Source organism: Leptodactylus fuscus, chromosome 2, assembly GCF_031893055.1.
Source record: "Leptodactylus fuscus isolate aLepFus1 chromosome 2, aLepFus1.hap2, whole genome shotgun sequence".
NCBI classification, from domain to species: domain Eukaryota; kingdom Metazoa; phylum Chordata; class Amphibia; order Anura; family Leptodactylidae; genus Leptodactylus; species Leptodactylus fuscus.
The window spans coordinates 35,628,738-35,650,195 of NC_134266.1; the positions used below are offsets into that span (position 1 = coordinate 35,628,738).

Here is a 21,458-nt window from a genome sequence, read left to right on the forward strand (position 1 = left end):
AGAGCCAAGATGTATTACAAAGTTTCTTATATATGCTTGTGCTATTGATTTAGTCAAAGTTTGTTGAAAATAAGTGGCCATTTAAAGGGACAGGGTAAAGTAAGAGAAGCTGCAGGTTCCCTCCATGTTCTTGGCAAACAGTTAAAGTAGCTGTACAAGCAGCTTCCTCATACACCAGTCAAACTTGAAGTTCTACGATGAGTAAACCTTTCTAGGTACAATAAACATTATACTGCTCAAATTCTTCCTGTATATAAAGCCTAAGTAAATTATAGAGAGCGGCCTCGTGATTTTGCTGGCTTCTAGAATTCATGAAACAATTGGGCTAGTCTAATGCCACGGTTATGCCAAAGGATCTCTTCGCTTTGTGGACATGTTTGTTTTATAACCCTCTGTTGTACTGTCCCTCTGTTATTCCTACTAGAAATTTACAAGTTAGCAGACACCTGGGTGTTACCAGTAACCGGGTTGTCTATGCACACTCCGATCGCCGATTCTGTATAGACACATCCCTTTAACAAGGAGAATGGTTACACCTAGTTGTCAATTTATTCAGAAATTTTTACCAGAGCAATAGTATAATGCTGAGTTCTAATAAAAGATGCTCCAGAAGGGTTGTGTCATGGGAAAATAGAGTTATTCATTAAAACATAACTGTCAGGAATGGGGCAACGCCTATTTAAGGGTCAGTTTACACAGAGATTTTTGACAGCAGATTTTGATGCGGAATCCGCCTCAAATTGCCTTCAGTTTGCCGCTTGCTTCATTTTTCGCACTATCTAGTAGCAAGACAAAAAAGCGAGATGACCCTTCTTGTTGCGGATTATACGGCGCAAGGCTCTCTCCCGATTAGGCCTATTCTTTTAAGCCTAATCCAGAGCAGAATGGCGCGACAGGATGCCAGTGCAGCTGCATCTAATACAGTGCTGAATGTTTTAGTTCCATGGATAACCCCTTTAAAGTTTTCTGAATCTCTGCTTACAATAAGCGAATGGGACCACAGCGGCTGATGTATTCTCACCTGCATCTTTACAAGGCTGTAATAAACACCCTAAATTAAAGGTCCCTTTAAAGGGAATGTAACAAAATTATTTTCATTTATTGAAACCAGACTATATATAGTGATATATTTTACAGCAGTCCTATGGCCATAGGCAGCAACAACTCTTCTATTGTAATTCTGTCTGTTTTATCAGTTATGTAAATGAGGTGACTGCTGTAAAAACCTACAGAATTGGCAATTATCAGTCTATTATTAGGCTTAGTAGCCAGAAAGAAAATTACAGGATCTAGTATTTATTTTTAAACTCTTATGGAATTTATTTTAAAGCATCAAAAATTCTTTAAAAAGTTGTTTAACCCCTTCCCGACATGCGCCGTAATAGTACGGCGCATGTTGGGTCTGTAACTAACCCCTCCGGCGCCGCCGTCAAAGGCGCCGGAGGCGCCATTTTCCCGGTGGCGCATGGGGCACCGCCATTTTGGCCGGGATCACCGGCTCCTGGAGCATGCTCCAGGGCTGACGTCCCGTTGCCATGACAGCCGGGAGCCTTGTACAGGCTCCCAGGCTTGTCTGCAAATCCTCTCTTTTGCAGGCTGGTCTATGCAGCCTGCAAAAGAAAGGATGCTTTTTTGCAATGCATTGCAATGCATTAGCATTGTAATGCATTGCATTAGTGATCAGACCCCCCTGGGGTTCAACACCCCTAGGGGGTCTAATAAATGCAAAAAAAAAAATTAAAAAAAAGTTAAAAAAAATATAAAAAAAATATAAAAAGAATTAAAAGTTCAAATCACCCCCCTTTCCCTAGAACACATATAAAAGTAGTTAAAAACTGTGAAACATATACATGTTAGGTATCCCCGCGTCCGAAATCGCCCGCTCTACAAATCTATAAAAATATTTTTCCTGTTCGGTAAACGCCGTAGCGGGAAAAATAGTCGAAAGTGCCAAACCGCCATTTTTTCACTGTTTTGATTCTGATAAAAATTTGAATAAAAAGTGATCAAAGCAATAACATTTCCCGAAAATGGTAGAACTAAAAAGTACACCCGGCCCTGCAAAAAAAGACGCCCCATGCATCCCCGTACACTTACGTATAAAAAAGTTACGGTCGTCGGAATATGGCGACTTTTAGAAAAAAAATTTTTTAACACAGTTTTGGAATTTTTTTTAGGGGTCAAAATGTAAATAAAACCATATAAATTTGGTATCCCTGGAACCGTACCGAAACACAGAATATAGGGGACATGTCATTTTGGCTGCACAGTGAACGCCGTAAAACCAAAGCCCGTAAGAAAGTCGCAGAAATGCATTTTTTCTTCAAATCCAACCCATTCTGAATTTTTTTCCTGCTTCCCAGTACATTATATAGAATAATTAATGGTAGCATCATGAAGAAAAAATTTTCCCGCAAAAATTAAGACCTCATATGGCTCTGGGAGCGGAGAAATAAAAAAGTTATGGGGTTTAGAAGGAGGGGAGTCAAAAACGAAAAACGAAAATCAAAAAATGCCATCGGCGGGAAGGGGTTAACATGGAAATTTGGTTTAGAAATAGGTGATTTTCCGGTGACTCATTTCCTTTAGAAGTAGAACTGAGTTGTATGGTGATAGTAATGATACTGGATCAAATCCCACAGTCTCGGAGACCATACCGTACCCTGATAAGTATTCTATTCCTTGCCAGTCATCCTGACCCTTGTCAGCTTTGTGACAGGCGCTGCTTTGGTTCTCACAGAAGGGACCTGTACATGACATGCAGAGGATTAAACTGATTGAGATGCAATTTGCCTAGCAACCATTCATTAGGAAAGGTTCAGGAACCGGCCAGCAATCCAATCCACCTCCTTATCTGCCTGCTGAGAAGATAACAGTCTCCTTTACCTTCAATATCTCTGGTCCTGCTAAACATTTGGATCTGAGCTGCAAGGACCAAGACATTATTGTACCGATGACCTCACCGCTTCCGTCTTATCCTACATTTATCTCTTCCAGATGTGCAAAACTGCATTAGCATTTACGAACAGCGGCCATATCGGCACAAAAAACCCCTTTGTTTTATATAACAGTCAGTGCCAGAACTTCAGACCTGTTCTTATCTCGGCCGTGCCTTACATTGTAGTTATACATTCAGTGTTCCCCACAAAGGTTACCTCCAAAGGAAGTGTCTAGCATGGTTTAGGGTATGTTCACATCTCATCTTTATCCCATGTTAAACATATAGATCAGAAAATCAAGGATGGAAAAGAATAGTTTGACGCAATTTCCACCCCGTTATATCCAGCAAAAAATGTATATGTTAAACTTATGCTTTTTTTTTTCTCTTCCCTTTTCTATTGTGACAGATGCAACTGTATGGCATTTGTAAAAGGCGTCAGTTTAACTTATACATCTTGCATATATGTTACACATGGGGTAAAAATAAAAACTGTCGATGGAAGCTTACTATATAGTTATACAGTAGTATCTTGTCCATTGGCTACAATGTTAAATAAAATTTACACCTTGCTGTCTGAGGCGCTCTCCCAAAAGGGTAGTTTGGCACACTTTTTTGTCTCAAATAGGGGCCAATGGCTATATTCTATGTATGTATAGCTAGTAGAGATTAGAGATGAGCGAACACTGTTCGGATCAGCTGATCCGAACAGCACGCTCCCATAGAAATGAATGGAAGCACCTGTGACGCTGACTTTGCCGGCGGCCGGCCGCTTAACCCCCTGCGTGCCGGCTGCTTCCATTCATTTCTATGTGAGCGTGCCGTTCGGAACGGCTGTTCCGAACAGTGTTCGCTCATCTCTAGTAGAGAGAGTAGAGTCGTATTCTCCCCGCATAGTTATTGGTGTAATCGGTCGAATACCACGCGGTAAACGCAGTAAAAATTCGAATCCCCTCCCACCATCCCTGGCGCTTTTTTACACCAATAACTATGCAGGGGAGGTATTTGATCGAATACTACTCGCTAATCTCTAATAACTAGCACTAGATACAGATACGCCCAATATGTTCACATAAAGAGATGTGAACAGAACCTGAATGGTATGGGGAGGGGGGGGGGGTTTCCCACTCCCGAATGGGTAAATAAGGACCAGGTTTGATTTTAAAGGGGACTTCCAGTAATTTTTTTTCCTACTGATGATGGGATGTAAAAAGTCAAAGCGTGACTTTACTCGCACACGAACTGCAGCCCCTCCAAGAAGTGGACAACCTCTTTAACTGCTGTTATTTTCCCGGTCACTCGGACGGACAAAGTGTGCATATTGTGCAGTGGTCAGATCACGTAACATACCAAAACCATTCTTTCATTGATAAATACCAGTTTCCAAGGCGCCTAGTACACTAGAAGTCCTTATACAATACTATAGGTCTTTATTACCACAAAAATATCAAAATGTTTGCTAGTACAGGGCTGTGCAGGAGCAGATGGCACATCAACACCCTCTGCACTGCAGCTATGGGCCGCAGCCGCACATAACACCGGTAATATTTAGGATACTTTGCTCCATTATAGTAGCTTTCTCCTGTATTTAGTGTAAGAAGTCAAGGAATTAAGTATGGGGCTTTATTCACACCTCCATATTACAGTCCACCGGATCTATATATTTAGCAATAAATATAAAATCAGCACCGCCAGGGGAATGCAAGAAACCTTTCACCAATGGACTTAGGCCTCATGCACACGACCATGTGCACAGTCATGGTCAAGATTCAATGTACAGCTAAGGCTCTGTTCACATTGCACTAGAGATTTCATCTCATAAAAGCAGAACAATGAAAATCAGAAAGGATTAGATCAGACATGTCATAGACATGAATGGAGCCCAGAAAATTAGACAGAGCATAACGGCATCCACTAGGTTTCATTAACGCAGCCCGGCATATGGTACAGAATGTTGTGCAAATGTTTCTGGCGTTTTTGTCTGGATCAGTGACAAAAGCTGCTAATGGAGTCTATGAAGCAGATACTCTCTGTACCAATTTCTCAAGATTAGTCCATGGTCATATGATATACAGTCCATGGTCATGTGATGAACACAGCTACGCAGCTCATAAAGCCACAGTACATTAATCAGACGTCGGTCTTGTAACGAGCTGTGCACCTGTGTGCTCATCACATGACCACGGAGCGTACATCACATGACCACGGATCGTACATCACATGACCACGGACTGTACATCACATGACCATGGACTGTATATCACATGACTATGGACAAAATTTTATCCACTGGGAGTAAGCAGAGTAAATGACAGCAAAGAAGAGATCTAGAAAACTGTGAGGTATTGATACAGAAAGTATATTGTATGACTTTTCATTATACAAACCTTAATCTTAACATTAATAGATTTGTCTCTTAATATATATTTGTCTGAAAGTGAACAACCCCTTTAATAGCGTGTAGCAATGAGAAAAGTGACCACAAGAATTTTCATTCACCTTACGAAGAGGAGAGTACATTGGTAAGGTGAATGACATAGTACACAGTCTTAAATTGCATGTAATAATGCCATTGTTATCAGGGCACAATACTATATAGACTTTGTAAAGAATGAAAGGATCTACAAAAACAAAATGCAAGTATACCCACACAATAGACAACAATTGGATGCTGCCGCTGTTTTGCATCTTTTTTCCAATTCCATTGTTTGTTTTTTAATGGGGTTTGCCATGATTGTCATATCGATGACCTATCTTTAGGGGTCTGATATCTGATACCCCTACTCATCTGCCATTTACACTGTTTGGACAAGTGATGCGGCCTCTTCATTCACAAGCACAATGCAGTAGATTGTATAGTGGCTGTGCTTGGTACTGCAGCTTAGTACCATTCAAAGCGGAAGCAAAGTTCACCTAAGCACCACTGCTGCCTCTAACAACTGATCAGCAGTGGTGCCAAGTGTTGGACCACCACCAATCTGACACTAAGGATAGGTCATCTATATACAAGTCCTGGAAACCCCTTTAACCCACCTATTAGAACATTGTCTTCTATTGAGGTATCAAGCAATGATACAACCAATTGGGATCAGAATGTTTTACAGTCTCGGAAATAAACCTAACTCCCACCCATAATTCATCTGTCTTTCTGACCACGGATGGAAATGTAATGTAAGGTTTCATACATCTTAATAAGTTCCTACAGTCAAGGGAAGAGGCAATATGGGGAAATATTGGGCACTTCCAACAGATTAGAAGGTCTCAAGATCACACAAAGTTCTAAAAATAATGCCAAGACTCAAATTTTCCTCTTTCCTAATTCAAAATGGCCTACTGCATCGCCATATCCACACAGGAGATCGAAGTATAAGCTGAATATTTGACATATTCCATATACAGTAAGACTGACACTTTTATTTCTGGACTGTTTTATTAAGTGCAACTTGCTATATAACATGGGCAAACAATGTCAGAGACTTCTAGTCATACAGACGGATCCACTGCACATACTCACCACAGTAGAATGGTTCCAGGCCAGGTCATCTACACTCAGGACAGACTTCAACTGGAAATTTACAATGTCCCTACAATGGGAAAAAAATACTAAATACAAAAAGCACATACAGAAATGATACACACATGAAAACTTTACAGATTTCGGACCTGCCCTCTGGACTTGCTACTTATATAAATGTGAATGCAGGCAGACTCTCATATAAGTGACCTCTACTAAACAATGGGAATTTAGTTGACAAACTTGTAGCAAATTGCATGGGGAAATAAGATAATAGGGTGCAAAAATAGGAGAACAGATGTGCACAATAAGGCTGAACATGGAATATTGTGTATAGACATCCCGGGAGTAGTGAATAAGGGGTTCAAAGGCAGGAAGCCAAAGCAATAAACGGAATGAATGGACTACATTACCCAGAAAGACTATCAAAATGGCTTGGAAAACAAGACAACTGAGAGATGCCCTAAAAACAATGCAGAAAATATCATCGAACAATACAGAAAATTCTCACTCGATCTATGTATACTTGGGATAGTAACAAGGGGTAAACTCTATGTCTAGAGGAAAAAACATAGATAGGGATTCTTTACTGTAAGAGCAGCAAGACTATGGAACTCTCCATGAGAAAGCGGCCACAATGTACTTGTCTGAAGGCTTTTCAGAAGTGCTTCAAAATTACATGTTCTAGTTAATAGATAGGTCAGTGCTACAGAGATTTATTCTGAACCTGCCAGTTTTGGAATTCGGAAGGAATCTTATTTTTTCTCTAAGAAAGGCAAAATTAACGTAGCTCCTATCACAAGGAACGGCCTCTGGAGCAAGGCTGCAGGACAATAGATGGACAAAACAGATGGGAGTCTCTTTTCAGCCTTACAAAAGTTAAAATTTTGGACCAATTTGACTTAAAGAAAAAAATGTATCAATTATAAAAAAAAATAAAAAAAAAATTCTTGCAATCTCACAATTGAAAAGTCACAACACTGGAACACAAAACCAAGAAGAAATAGGCCATCATGGCCAAAAGTTTTGAGAATGACAAAAATGTTGGTATTCGCAAAGTTTGGAGAAAAATGGCTTCTTGAAGAATGATTGTCCGTGGCCAGGAAACTTCAAAAATCTCAATCCCATTGAGAACTTGTGGTCATTCCTTAAAAATGGGTTGAACGAAGATACACAGAATTGTGATAAACTCCAAAGGCTGATCATGTAAGAATGGGTTGCTATCAGTCGGGATTTGGTCCAGAAGCTGATATCCATTATGCCAGGGAAAATCGTGAAAAACAAGGGTCAACATTGGAAATCTGGAGTCTTGTACTAATTGTACTTCAGTCATCATAGAAAGATCTGACTCTGGCTACCTTCATATATGTCTAATGGAGACTCCGTCGGATGAAAAACTATATTCACCTGCCAGCTGATGCTAGAGTGGGCCTAGCGTGTAAGAAGACGGAAAAAGCAACTTTTCCAAAAACCAAAATTGGAGTCAGTCTCAAAACTTCTTGGCAAGGGTGTCCAGTTTTACTGATATTAGAAGCCCCGACAGTTGCATCTACAGCGTAAGTCATGCCCCATAACAATGCCGGTGACACCAGAGCTGAGTGTAATACGGCTTCGGAATATTGATTCTATACCCATAATTAGTCTCCGGTTACGATGACCTCGGCGAGTACATTTGACTTGTCGAAGAACCTTAAAATTCCTTTCAATGTTTTGCAAAAGGTCTCCAAATAATTGACATTCAGCCCGGCTGCATCTCGCACGGAGAATTAGTCATGCTGTTTGCTAATCACCGGATGATAAACTTGCTCCACACATCCAGTTAGAGATGCCCACTTGCCGTAACTTTTAGAAATCGTAGCAATCCAATTAGCATGTAGGCACCAGCTGCCTGGGAGATGCCAATTTTAGATCTTTAGGTTTTAAAGCTAATTAGTTTTTTTTTTTTTCTTAATTTATTAAATGATGTTGCTGACCCTGTTTCTAATGCGGGCGATGCTCAATATAGTAAATGTTTTGTACATCTAAAAAGTTGTTATAGCAGGAGACTGAAAACATCTACCCTGCCAAATACAAAGGCTGAGATGTTATTTAAGGGTATTCTCTGCCCCTCCTAACTAAAAACCCAATTTTGTATAAACAAAACTGCCTGAAGATTGGTCATCAGCCTGACGCCCATTGAAGTGAATGGATTCCGTCTCAGAAACCCACCTGCAAAAAACTAGGCTAAGGCCCCACGTTGCAGAAACGCAACAAAAAAAGCTGCGTTTCCGCAATGTCCTATTCCTGGGCACGGCTTTGCCCAGCATTTTCAGCCGCTTGCCAGAGGATGACAGTAAGACCTGAAGTGATCAGCGGATTAAAGGGGTTTGCTGGCCCCAAATCGAATTTTCGTACTGGTGACCTATCCACAGAATAGGTCATCACTACATGATCTATCGGGGGCCAACACCTAGATCGTCTGTTCTAACAGCCTCCGGGTGCCAGAAACTGCTAGTACGTGGGTGGGGTGTGCTCCACTGCTAAAATTTAGGTTATAGGACCCCGATAGATCACATACTGATGACCTATCCCATTTATGAATACACGGAAGACTTTTGTCTCTGCCGCTTTCCGTTTTGAAACGACGGATACCCAACGGACCCCATTATAGTCAAAGGGGTTCGTCTGTGGCTGGTGGACCCAAATGACGGAGTCAAATGACGGAGACCACAATGCTAGTGTGAACCTAGTGTAACTTGACCACTTGCAACAGGGGGACTGTTAGGGTCAGCTTTGGTTAGCCTACAACAATTCAGCAATAGGCTAACAATATACAGGTAGTACAGTATGAGACTTCTGTTAATATAGCACGGCAGGGGTCAGCCAACCCTTGTACCATTGCAAGGGTCAGGCATATCCACCTTGCACAAAGCGCTCTCTGCTATTTTAAACACACAGCGGTGCTGCCCCAGGCGACAATCCTTCTCTCATAGACCAATTTGTTTTTGCACCTTGAAGCAAGTACAAAAGAATAACATTGCAGCAAAACACACATTCGTCCTTTTCAATAAGGCAGAACATATTTATATGGATTTCTTCCAAAAAGACTGGGCTACATTAGGGGCAACCTCTGCCCCCCACTAAGCAGGTTTACTGTGATCACGCAAAGTCCCGTGTTTAGCAGAAAGTTGTTTCCACCATATTTGCAAAAAAGGAAAAGTCAGCGACAAGGATCGCACTGAAATGTAAGTTTAATCAACTAATTCATTGGTTGCAGTTATGGTTGGAGCTATAGGACTTTCATGTAGGAGGTCGGCATCCTTACAATTATTACATTGCACACATTTTTTTTTTTTTTTTTTTAAATAGAAATGCTATACAAAAACTGTTGCCTATGCCTGTACTACAGTATGGTTAGCTATGGACTCTCGATGCTTGTGGCACGTAACGCCTTTATTTTTTAATTAACTAAATATACAGGAATCATATATAAATAATTTTCACACTATAGCCCGTTTAAGTTATAAATATTAGTTTGGTAAATGCTCAGTACTGGATTGGATTTTTAGGAATGGCAGGTAGGTTGGTAGTGGGACCTGTCATTCCACCCCCCTCCAGTCCACACTTTGGGGATGTTCCGGCAGCGACTCAGCTACAGAGAGTCTCCTGTCAAGGAGGCTTAAGAAGCCAGCTCCAGCAGCAACACTTTGGCAGAGCTTGGCTGGAGAGCTGACAGAGAGGTCATATTTTTGGGAGCTGTGTCCTGAATGATTCTACTGGGTTTTTGGACTTCTGTGATTCTAGGTGAGGTAACCTATTCTATGTTTAGTTAGAGCCTAGCCGGGCAGGGATTTATTTTTGTATTGTTTCCTTTTGTTGCTGCACTATCTTTTTGAGTGAAAATAAAACTCTACCTTTGTTTTGGACTAAAAGAAACTGGACTTGTGTGTCTATGCCGCCCCACCCAGCAACCCCAGACCCTGAATATATATATATATATATATATATATATATATATATATATACACACTCACCGGCCACTTTATTAGGTACACCATGCTAGTAACGGGTTGGACCCCCTTTTGCCTTCAGAACTGCCTCAATTCTTCAAGGCATAGATTCAACAAGGTGCTGGAAGCATTCCTCAGAGATTTTGGTCCATATTGACATGATGGCATCACACAGTTGCCGCAGATTTGTCGGCTGCACATCCATGATGTGAATCTCCCGTTCCACCACATCCCAAAGATGCTCTATTGGATTGAGATCTGGTGACTGTGGAGGCCATTGGAGTACAGTGAACTCATTGTCATGTTCAAGAAACCAGTCTGAGATGATTCCAGCTTTATGACATGGCGCATTATCCTGCTGAAAGTAGCCATCAGATGTTGGGTACATTGTGGTCATAAAGGGATGGACATGGTCAGCAACAATACTCAGGTAGGCTTTGGCGTTGCAATGATGCTCAATTGGTACCAAGGGGCCCAAAGAGTGCCAAGAAAATATTCCCCACACCATGACACCACCACCACCAGCCTGAACCGTTGATACAAGGCAGGATGGATCCATGCTTTCATGTTGTTGACACCAAATTCTGACCCTACCATCCGAATGTCGCAGCAGAAATCGAGACTCATCACATCAGGCAACGTTTTTCCAATCTTCAATTGTCCAATTTCGATGAGCTTGTGCAAATTGTAGCCTCAGTTTCCTGTTCTTAGCTGAAAGGAGTGGCACCCGGTGTGGTCTTCTGCTGCTGTAGCCCATCTGCCTCAAAGTTGGACGTACTGTGCGTTCAGAGATGCTCTTCTGGCTACCTTGGTTGTAACAGGTGGCTATTTGAGTCACTGTTGCCTTTCTATCAGCTCGAACCAGTCTGGCCATTCTCCTCTGACCTCTGGCATCAACAACGCATTTCCGCCCACAGAACTGCCGCTCACTGGATGTTTTTTCTTTTTCGGACCATTCTCTGTAAACCCTAGAGATGGTTGTGCGTGAAAATCCCAGTAGATCAGCAGTTTCTGAAATACTCAGACCAGCCCTTCTGGCACCAACAACCATGCCACGTTCAAAGGCACTCAAATCACCTTTCTTCCCCATACTGATGCTCGGTTTGAACTGCAGGAGATTGTCTTGACCATGTCTACATGCCTAAATGCACTGAGTTGCCGCCATGTGATTGGCTGATTAGAAATTAAGTGTTAACGAGCAGTTGGACAGGTGTACCTAATAAAGTGGCCGGTGAGTGTATATATCTCACTGGAGAGAATGGCATTCTGTGTCCATCCCTACATTCGCAATAGGGTAAAACACCCTAATTTTCAGGATCTGTAGGGGTATCAGCGGCCAAACCCCCAATGATCTGCAATGTATCCCCTATCTTACGGACAAGGAATATATATTTTGTGGTATAGCCCCTTAGTTGTATCCAAGAATAAAAGAATCCATTGAACGAATGTTACTCTTAAAAAAAAAATGAACGTCCTCCTGTAGCTATCATGTGAATGTAAAAATCTGATAAATTGAGCCATGAAGGACTAGCGCTGCAGATGGCACTCCTAACAGGCTTGTTAATTTTCCATTGTACGATGTTTCTGCAAAGCTTAAACCTCAAGTAAGATTACAAAAAGTAATTTGGCAAATGTTTAGGGATTTAGATTATTGGGAGTCAGCTACACCTTCCATAGAGAAAATTGCATTTTCTGCGTCTCGTCTCACATCTGCATCTGGATGTATTTTTCTTTACATAGCATCATGAAAATGAAGTTTACAAAGCATATTGCGGGCAGAGCCGCTCTCCATGGCGGTATAGTCAGTACAGGAGCTAATTAATTTTATCTTTGTTCACTCCGCGAGTAAGCCCCATGGTAAGCCAAGCTTAACTGTGTGAAAAAACCCCAGAGATAAGATCGCTTCATCAATATGCTAGCTGACTCATGGCCACCGGTCCCCAGGCATAGACACCTTCCCACTGAGAGCTTCCAACAGAAAAACCATTTGCACCTTTTACACATCAATCATCCTCTGCCCAGGCTAGAACATTCAGCGCATGTAACAGACTACAGAAATCAAGCATTCACACAGCCATACCAACCTTGCCAGGGGCTTACATACTCAGGCTCCTGGCACTTGGCATAGGAAAAAAACAAAGCACCAGCTGACTAAAATATAGATTCTCATCATGTCGCTCTTTGTAATCTTTATTTTTGTCTGTGCAGATTAATGGAAATAGAGAAAAACCATGGAAATTGTCGCAGCCTAATTCAGTGCTAGTATAGCATGCAGTCTACCAAGGTATTCAGTCTACCAAGGCATTAAGACTTTATACTATAGAGCACAGTCTACTAGGATATCTACACTAGAGGGTGCGGTCAATTGGGGCATTTACACTACAGCGTGCAGTCTACAAGGACATTTACACTACAGCGTGCAGTCTACAAAGACATTTACACTACAGCGTGCAGTCTACAAGGGCATTTACACTACCGCGTGCAGTCTACCAGGACATTTACACTACAGCGTGCAGTCTACAAAGACATTTACACTACAGCGTGCAGTCTACCAGGACATTTACACTACAGCGTGCAGTCTACCAAGGGCATTTACACTACCGCGTGCAGTCTACCAGGACATTTACACTACAGCGTGCAGTCTACCAGGACATTTACACTACAGCGTGCAGTCTACAAGGGCATTTACACTACAGCGTGCAGTCTACCAGGACATTTACACTACAGCGTGCAGTCTACCAGGACATTTACACTACAGCGTGCAGTCTACCAGGACATTTACACTACAGCGTGCAGTCTACCAGGACATTTACACTACAGCGTGCAGTCTACCAGGACATTTACACTACAGCGCGCAGTCTACCAGGACATTTACACTACAGCGTGCAGTCTATCAGGACATTTACACTACAGCGTGCAGTCTACCAGGACATTTACACTACAGCGTGCAGTCTACCAGGACATTTACACTACAGCGCGCAGTCTACCAGGACATTTACACTACAGCGTGCAGTCTATCAGGACATTTACACTACAGCATGCAGTCTACAAGGACATTTACACTACAGTGTGCAGTCTACAAGGGCATTTACACTACAGCGTGCAGTCTACCAGGGCATTTACACTACAGCGTGCAGTCTACAAGGGCATTTACACTACCGCGTGCAGTCTACCAGGACATTTACACTACAGCGTGCAGTCTACCAGGACATTTACACTACAGCGTGCAGTCTACAAGGGCATTTACACTACAGCGTGCAGTCTACCAGGACATTTACACTACAGCGTGCAGTCTACCAGGACATTTACACTACAGCGTGCAGTCTACAAGGGCATTTACACTACAGCGTGCAGTCTACCAGGACATTTACACTACAGCGTGCAGTCTACAAGGGCATTTACACTACCGCGTGCAGTCTACCAGGACATTTACACTACAGCGTGCAGTCTACCAGGACATTTACACTACAGCGTGCAGTCTACAAGGGCATTTACACTACCGCGTGCAGTCTACCAGGACATTTACACTACAGCGTGCAGTCTACCAGGACATTTACACTACAGCGCGCAGTCTACCAGGACATTTACACTACAGCGTGCAGTCTACCAAGGGCATTTACACTACCGCGTGCAGTCTACCAGGACATTTACACTACAGCGTGCAGTCTACCAGGACATTTACACTACAGCGTGCAGTCTACCAGGACATTTACACTACAGCGTGCAGTCTACAAGGGCATTTACACTACAGCGTGCAGTCTACCAGGACATTTACACTACAGCGTGCAGTCTACCAGGACATTTACACTACAGCGTGCAGTCTACCAGGACATTTACACTACAGCGTGCAGTCTATCAGGACATTTACACTACAGCGTGCAGTCTACCAGGACATTTACACTACAGCGTGCAGTCTACCAGGACATTTACACTACAGCGTGCAGTCTACCAGGACATTTACACTACAGCGTGCAGTCTATCAGGACATTTACACTACAGCATGCAGTCTACAAGGACATTTACACTACAGCGTGCAGTCTACCAGGGCATTTACACTACAGCGTGCAGTCTACAAGGGCATTTACACTACCGCGTGCAGTCTACCAGGACATTTACACTACAGCGTGCAGTCTACCAGGACATTTACACTACAGCGTGCAGTCTACAAGGGCATTTACACTACAGCGTGCAGTCTACCAGGACATTTACACTACAGCGTGCAGTCTACCAGGACATTTACACTACAGCGTGCAGTCTACCAGGACATTTACACTACAGCGTGCAGTCTACCAGGACATTTACACTACAGCGTGCAGTCTACAAGGGCATTTACACTACCGCGTGCAGTCTACCAGGACATTTACACTACAGCGTGCAGTCTACCAGGACATTTACACTACAGCGTGCAGTCTACAAGGGCATTTACACTACCGCGTGCAGTCTACCAGGACATTTACACTACAGCGTGCAGTCTACCAGGACATTTACACTACAGCGCGCAGTCTACCAGGACATTTACACTACAGTGTGCAGTCTACAGGACATTTACACTACAGCGTGCAGTCTACAAAGACATTTACACTACAGTGTGCAGTCTACAAGGACATTTACACTACAGCGTGCAGTCTACCAGGACATTTACACTACAGCGTGCAGTCTACCAGGACATTTACACTACAGTGTGCAGTCTACCAGGACATTTACACTACAGCGCGCAGTCTACCAGGACATTTACACTACAGCGCGCAGTCTACAAGGACATTTACACTACAGTGTGCAGTCTACAAGGGCATTTACACTACAGCGTGCAGTCTACCAGGACATTTACACTACAGCGCGCAGTCTACCAGGACATTTACACTACAGCGCGCAGTCTACAAGGACATTTACACTACAGCGCGCAGTCTACCAGGACATTTACACTACAGTGTGCAGTCTACAAGGACATTTACACTACAGCATGCAGTCTACCAAGGCATTTACACTACAGTGTGCAGTCTACAAGGGCATTTACACTACAGCGTGCAGTCTACCAGGACATTTACACTACAGCGTGCAGTCTACCAGGACATTTACACTACAGCGCGCAGTCTACCAGGACATTTACACTACAGTGTGCAGTCTACAGGACATTTACACTACAGCGTGCAGTCTACCAGGACATTTACACTACAGCGCGCAGTCTACCAGGACATTTACACTACAGTGTGCAGTCTACAGGACATTTACACTACAGCGTGCAGTCTACCAGGACATTTACACTACAGCGTGCAGTCTACAAGGACATTTACACTACAGCGTGTAGTCTACAAGGGAATTTACACTACAGTGTGCAGTCTACCAGGACATTTACACTACAGCGTGCAGTCTACCAGGACATTTACACTACAGCGTGCAGTCTACCAGGACATTTACACTACAGCGTGCAGTCTGCGAGGGCATTTATACTACAGTGTGCAGTCTACAAGGGCATTTACACTACAGCATGCAGTCTACCAGGACATTTACACTACAGCGTGCAGTCTACCAGGACATTTACACTACAGCGTGCAGTCTACCAGGACATTTACACTACAGCGTGTAGTCTACCAGGACATTTACACTACAGCGTGCAGTCTACCAGGACATTTACACTACAGCGTGCAGTCTGCGAGGGCATTTATACTACAGTGTGCAGTCTACCAAGGCATTTACACTACAGGCTACAGTCTACAAAGACATTTACACTACAGCATGCAGTCTACCAAAGCATTAAGACTTTTACACTATAGCACACAGTCTACTAGGATATCTGCACTAAAGGGTGCGGTCAATCAGAGCTTTTACACTATAGTGTGTAGTCTACAAAAACATTTACATTAGAGTCTATCAGGGCATTTACATTATAGCCTGCAGTCTATCATACCATTTACACCAGAGGTTCTCAAACTTATTTTGTCTACCGCCCACTTCGAGAATTAATTAAACATTTTCTAGCGCCCCCCCAAATTTTTTTACTTTACTACATCGCGTCAATTAGCCCTGCCCACCACATAGCGTGATCCTATGGGATGACTGAAGGGCCTGTGATGTCATCAAAAGGTTCTGTAGACTTGGATTTACCTTGTACGGAGTTTCCTAAAGGACCTGGCTCCTCTGCCCACTAGCAGCCTGCTCTATATAATAAAGCTTTATCCTAGTGAACAGAGAGACCAGGTCCTTTAGCCCAGTAGGATTTAGACTGCTTTATATAAGAAAGCAGCACTTATCCCACACCCCCCCCTCTATCTCACAGCAGGGAGCTAGGTGATGTGTATGTGATGTGTATGTGTGGTGCAGACACAGGCTGGCTCCGTACACTCAGCCCCCCCCTCTCTCCCCCCACACAGCAGGGAGCTACGTCATGTGGCTCCCTCAGCAATGAGCAGGGGGCCAGGTGCTAGTGTCCATAATGAAGTGAATAAAGTAAGATAGTGGACAAACAAAGCAGGTTTACTGAAGCAGTGTATTTAGGAAAAGTCTTAAATCCACATTAACAAGCAGTATAGATAGAATCATTGTTATGATACCACCCCTTTAAATTAGCCATCGCCCCCCTAAACCGCTTCAACGCCCCCCAATCTTCTCTGTGCCTTTTACTGCCCCCCTATAGGCCTCCAGTTCCCACAAGGGGGCGTTATCGCCCACTTTGAGAAAGACTGATTTACACTATAGCGTGCAGTCCAGTAGGCTATATACACTAGAGGGTGTGGTCAATCGAAACTTTTAGACCATAGAATGCGATTTTCTTGTGATATTTACACTATAGTGTGCAGTCTATCCACACATGATGAAAAGTGAGGAATTTAAGGCGGTCCTCCACCTCTGATTTCTTTCAACGTTTCAGTACTGTGCATTCCACCATGAGTTTACTCAGTGATTGGGTCCAGAAAAAAAAAAAAAAGAGGTTAAGGAGCAATAGTGTCACTGCACTACGGAGCCTGAATCGGTCACAGAATCAGCGGAGAAGCAGGACCCTTCTTTTTTAGTGTCCTGTAAAGAGAAGCCTCCGGCACTGCCACACATTGTATTTCACCTCAAAATAAGCTCTAAATCTCTAAATTCAATCTTGTGAACATATCCTTATGCTGCAGAGTGCAGGCTACTACATCATTTACACTACAGTATGGAGTCTACCAGGATATTTATACTAGTGCATTTACACTATATATCATCCTGACACCTACAAATAACATGTCCATGAAATACAGGCACAACCTACTGATTTCAATGGGCAGCGTGTATTATTTGTCCCTCCAAAGGCGTCATCGTATAGGAGCACCATTGCGCATCCAGGCAGTACGTATATATGCCCTAATGCTGTGTCATGTACAGAAAGCAGGAAAGTACCGCACATGACATATATACGGTAGGTTTGTATGTAAATTCCTGTAAGAAATCATTCACCTGTTTCCTGAAGCCTCAGAGGTAGTGAAGGCAGGACCCGCTCAGTAAGATATATTTGGGACAAATATCAGCATGTATTAAGGAGAGCTTAGGAAGCAGGCGCTGGAGGTGTAATAGCTAGTGTGCCACATAACTGTGTCAATTGGACAGGGTATTAGGGACTAGCCATACAGGAATACCCTACATCTCAGATCAAACCTTACCTCCTACAGGACTAAAAGCTGAGTGGCCCCTTAAAAATCAAAAAATGGAGACCAACTCCTCTGACTTCTTCAAGGGACTGCATTACATTTTTTGCAAATGATAAAATATAGGCCGTAATATACACATATTTTAATGCTATGCTTTTTTTAAATTTTTTAAAATATTTCAAGGGGTTGTCTGGACTTAGAAGCTTGATGACCTTTTCCTTTGGATAGGTCATCTATTAAAGATGGTGGGACTGCATAACTTCCCCCCTAGGCACATAGGTAAAACAGAAATCTAAATTGATTTTGTTTATATGCACTGCAGCCAAAACACTTATAGCCCTCCATTGGAAAAGTGTCTCCCCCCCATCTGGTGTAGAGCGGGTAGCCAGGGTGAAGGACGTCCGGAGTATGGAGTGCCTGACAGCCTCCCTTAACCATACCATGGACGCTTTCCAGGCCATATGGTCATCGTGGGACTCTTATTGTATTTTGCATGGTCTTTGACTCCCCTCTCCCTCCCCCTTCCTTTTTACTCTGTTGAGAATGTTTTACATTTGGTTATTTACTTGTATACCACCTTTGGAAAATGTTTAATAAAAATTAAAGTTATAAAAAAAAAAAAAAAAAAAATGGTGGGAGTCAGACACCCAGAACCGTCGCAGATCAGCAGTTTGAGGTGCCAGCAGCTGCTTCCATTACACATTCATCTATCTATCATTAGCCTAAATGTGAGAATTGAAGTCATTTTTTGAGACAGATGTTGAGGTGGCTTCCGTCTCAAAAATCTGCCTGCAAAAAAAAATTCTAAAAAAAAAATCGGAAGGGTGTAAGGATGTTTATAAGCTTTTGTCAACATAGGTATCAATCCTTGTTCTCCAGGACATGCTGCCTGCACTACGGACTGCATGTTCTGTGACTGTCTCATTATAAATTGAGAAATGCTAATGAAAAACAGGAACATTTTTAAAGGGATGTTTTCCTGGCCTGGACATCCATTTTGTGATTTACCTTCCTATGTGTGGTTGCTCCTGTAGAGATGATGTAAGGCAGCAGACCACGTAGGGCGTCTCAGATCAGCGGCCGACAGTCAATTTCCAGAAGGTCTGAAACGAAAACAAAAAGAACAGAACAACGAGCGCAAATATTAAAAACTAGAAACGGATATGTTATCTATACTTACTGCCTCATTGTCACAGTGGTTTAGAAGAGCTACGGGGATACATCCTTAACCCTCTTTAGGGATGCATTGTGATCGAATCCCTTTGATGTCCCCTTCAGTGTATCTGGAATGGATGGTCTGGAAATGATAAAAAGAATAGAATATTACTGCAATTTAATAGCAATTCTTAGATGTAATGCAAATACTTAACATGCATATAGTCATTTATTATTAAGGGTCCCTATGGCACCTATAACTAGCAATAGAGTGATATATAACTGTATTTGCAAACCTTTTAAAGCCAGGGATAGCAGCCATTCACTAGCTCCTGTTAAGCTGCATGTCTGTTTTAGCAAATACTTGTATTCTCCATGAAATAATAAATATTTCTATCCGACTGGCTCAGAATATACAAAAGTGAGCACATAAAAGATACAAAAAGAACTCCAAATGCTGGAAAACACATTTGTGTATGAATGGACATCGGAGGATTCCACCATGGTGGATAGTTTGTCATTATTTTGACCAGTTCTGTGCAGCACCTTTGTATTGATGCCGCCAGGGCTTGCAGTGGAAAGATTGCAACTGTATCTACAACTATAATGACATTTCCTCTAGTAGCAGCCGCTTATATCTCTCTGTTATAATGTGATTACTCAATCTTTACAAGAAAACACATATTTGCTATATTATTGTTCTGTATTAGCTGACTCTGAAGGAATTGCTACCCGGCATGTGAAGCAAATCCCCAGACAGGTACACGATCATATAACTGTATGCGAGACTGGCTCACTAAGGCATCTCAGTTATATACACTATAGTTTAGTAATGACTAACAATGCTGCACGTCAACCTTTTCCATAGACATTTTTGAAGTATGGAAAAGCCCTTTAAGATGCCACTGTTGGCAGAAGTCATGATTTTGATCCACACCACATGTCTAGGATATTACAGACTAGCAAAACCTGGAAGAAACACAGGGATCATAGCAGAGTTGCACTTGAAGAAAGTCTGGACCTTCAAGACAAGATTTCTCAAGTAGGATAAGACCAGCTCTAAAACACTTTGCACATTTAGAGGACACCAAAGAGATATTTACAGGCAACTACAGGTATTTTTCTTTTTAATATACCTTAGGCTTGCATACTCTCAATCCACTTAGGCCGGAAATATGAAGCTCTACTATCACAGTACATTTTTAGGCTTTAGGGGAGCACTATGAAATATATATAGTGATATATTACAGGGTAAGATATATAGCTACATCGTATTCCCAACATGCACTACAGAAAGACCATAAATCAAGCCGACATCTTTGCGGCCTATAAGATCTTGAAGCGATATAATATTTACGTTAATGACACTGTAGAATTCCCAGACTTGTCAGCCATACAGATGAAAGGTCAGGCTACCGCTAAGAAAATCCCCTTCAGAATCAAAGCGAGGAAACAAATACGGACTTATCCGAGACCTCTGACATTCAAACATAGCGTACAACCCACAGAATCCCCCATGTTTGTCCAAGAACTGAAGGACAACAGGCTGCTGTTACTGAAAGATCTGTATGCTACGTGGTATTTAACTCTGCACACCGCGCACTAAAATTGCTTTACTGTTTGCAGCAATTCACAAAGCATTGAGCACAATAAATCAGTAATATGGCTTTTTAGGAGTATAAATAGTATGGTATGGTATATGAAAGCATGTACTAAAACACATACTGTAATGAAGACAATTGGGCATGAGAACAACCAGTGTGGAGGTCTAAAGTATAAAAAAAAAAAAAAAAAAAAACGCATTCTCAAGGTTTGTTCACATCTGCGTCAGTCTCCGTAAAAGACTTCATTGCAGATTCTGTCGAAAATTGGTGGCTAGAAAAGTCCTGCACTGACGAGTTTTTCCTCTGCCGGTTTCAGTTTTAAAACAATGGACACCATTATAGTCAACAGGGTCTGTTGACTCCTTGTTTTGCTGCTATTTTAGTGGTCTGTCTATTCGTTGTTCTGGATCTTCAATGGACGGAGAAGCGATGCTAATGTGACCTTACAGAATTATACTGTATAATTAGATACACTTTTACTTTTAAAGGGATCCTATCATCAAAACACAATTTTTTCTAGTTGACACGTAGGAATAGCCTTAAGAAAGGCTATTCTTCTCTTATATTTAGATGTCTTCTCCGCGCCGCAGTTCTGTAGAAATCCTGGTTTTCATCGGTATGCAAAGGAGTTCTCTCGCAGCA

The 21,458-nt window shown here is 42.3% G+C and overlaps 1 protein-coding gene across 1 annotated transcript in view; it reads right to left on the reverse strand.

Moving 5' to 3' along the window:
* Nucleotides 1–21,458, reverse strand: part of FAM222B (family with sequence similarity 222 member B) — a 117,522-nt gene that overhangs the window by 76,199 nt on the left and 19,865 nt on the right. The window contains 2 exon segments of the mRNA XM_075263609.1: nucleotides 6,453–6,522; nucleotides 19,238–19,354. Coding sequence (XP_075119710.1) covers nucleotides 6,453–6,522; nucleotides 19,238–19,245 — 78 coding nt within the window. The 5' untranslated portion in view covers nucleotides 19,246–19,354.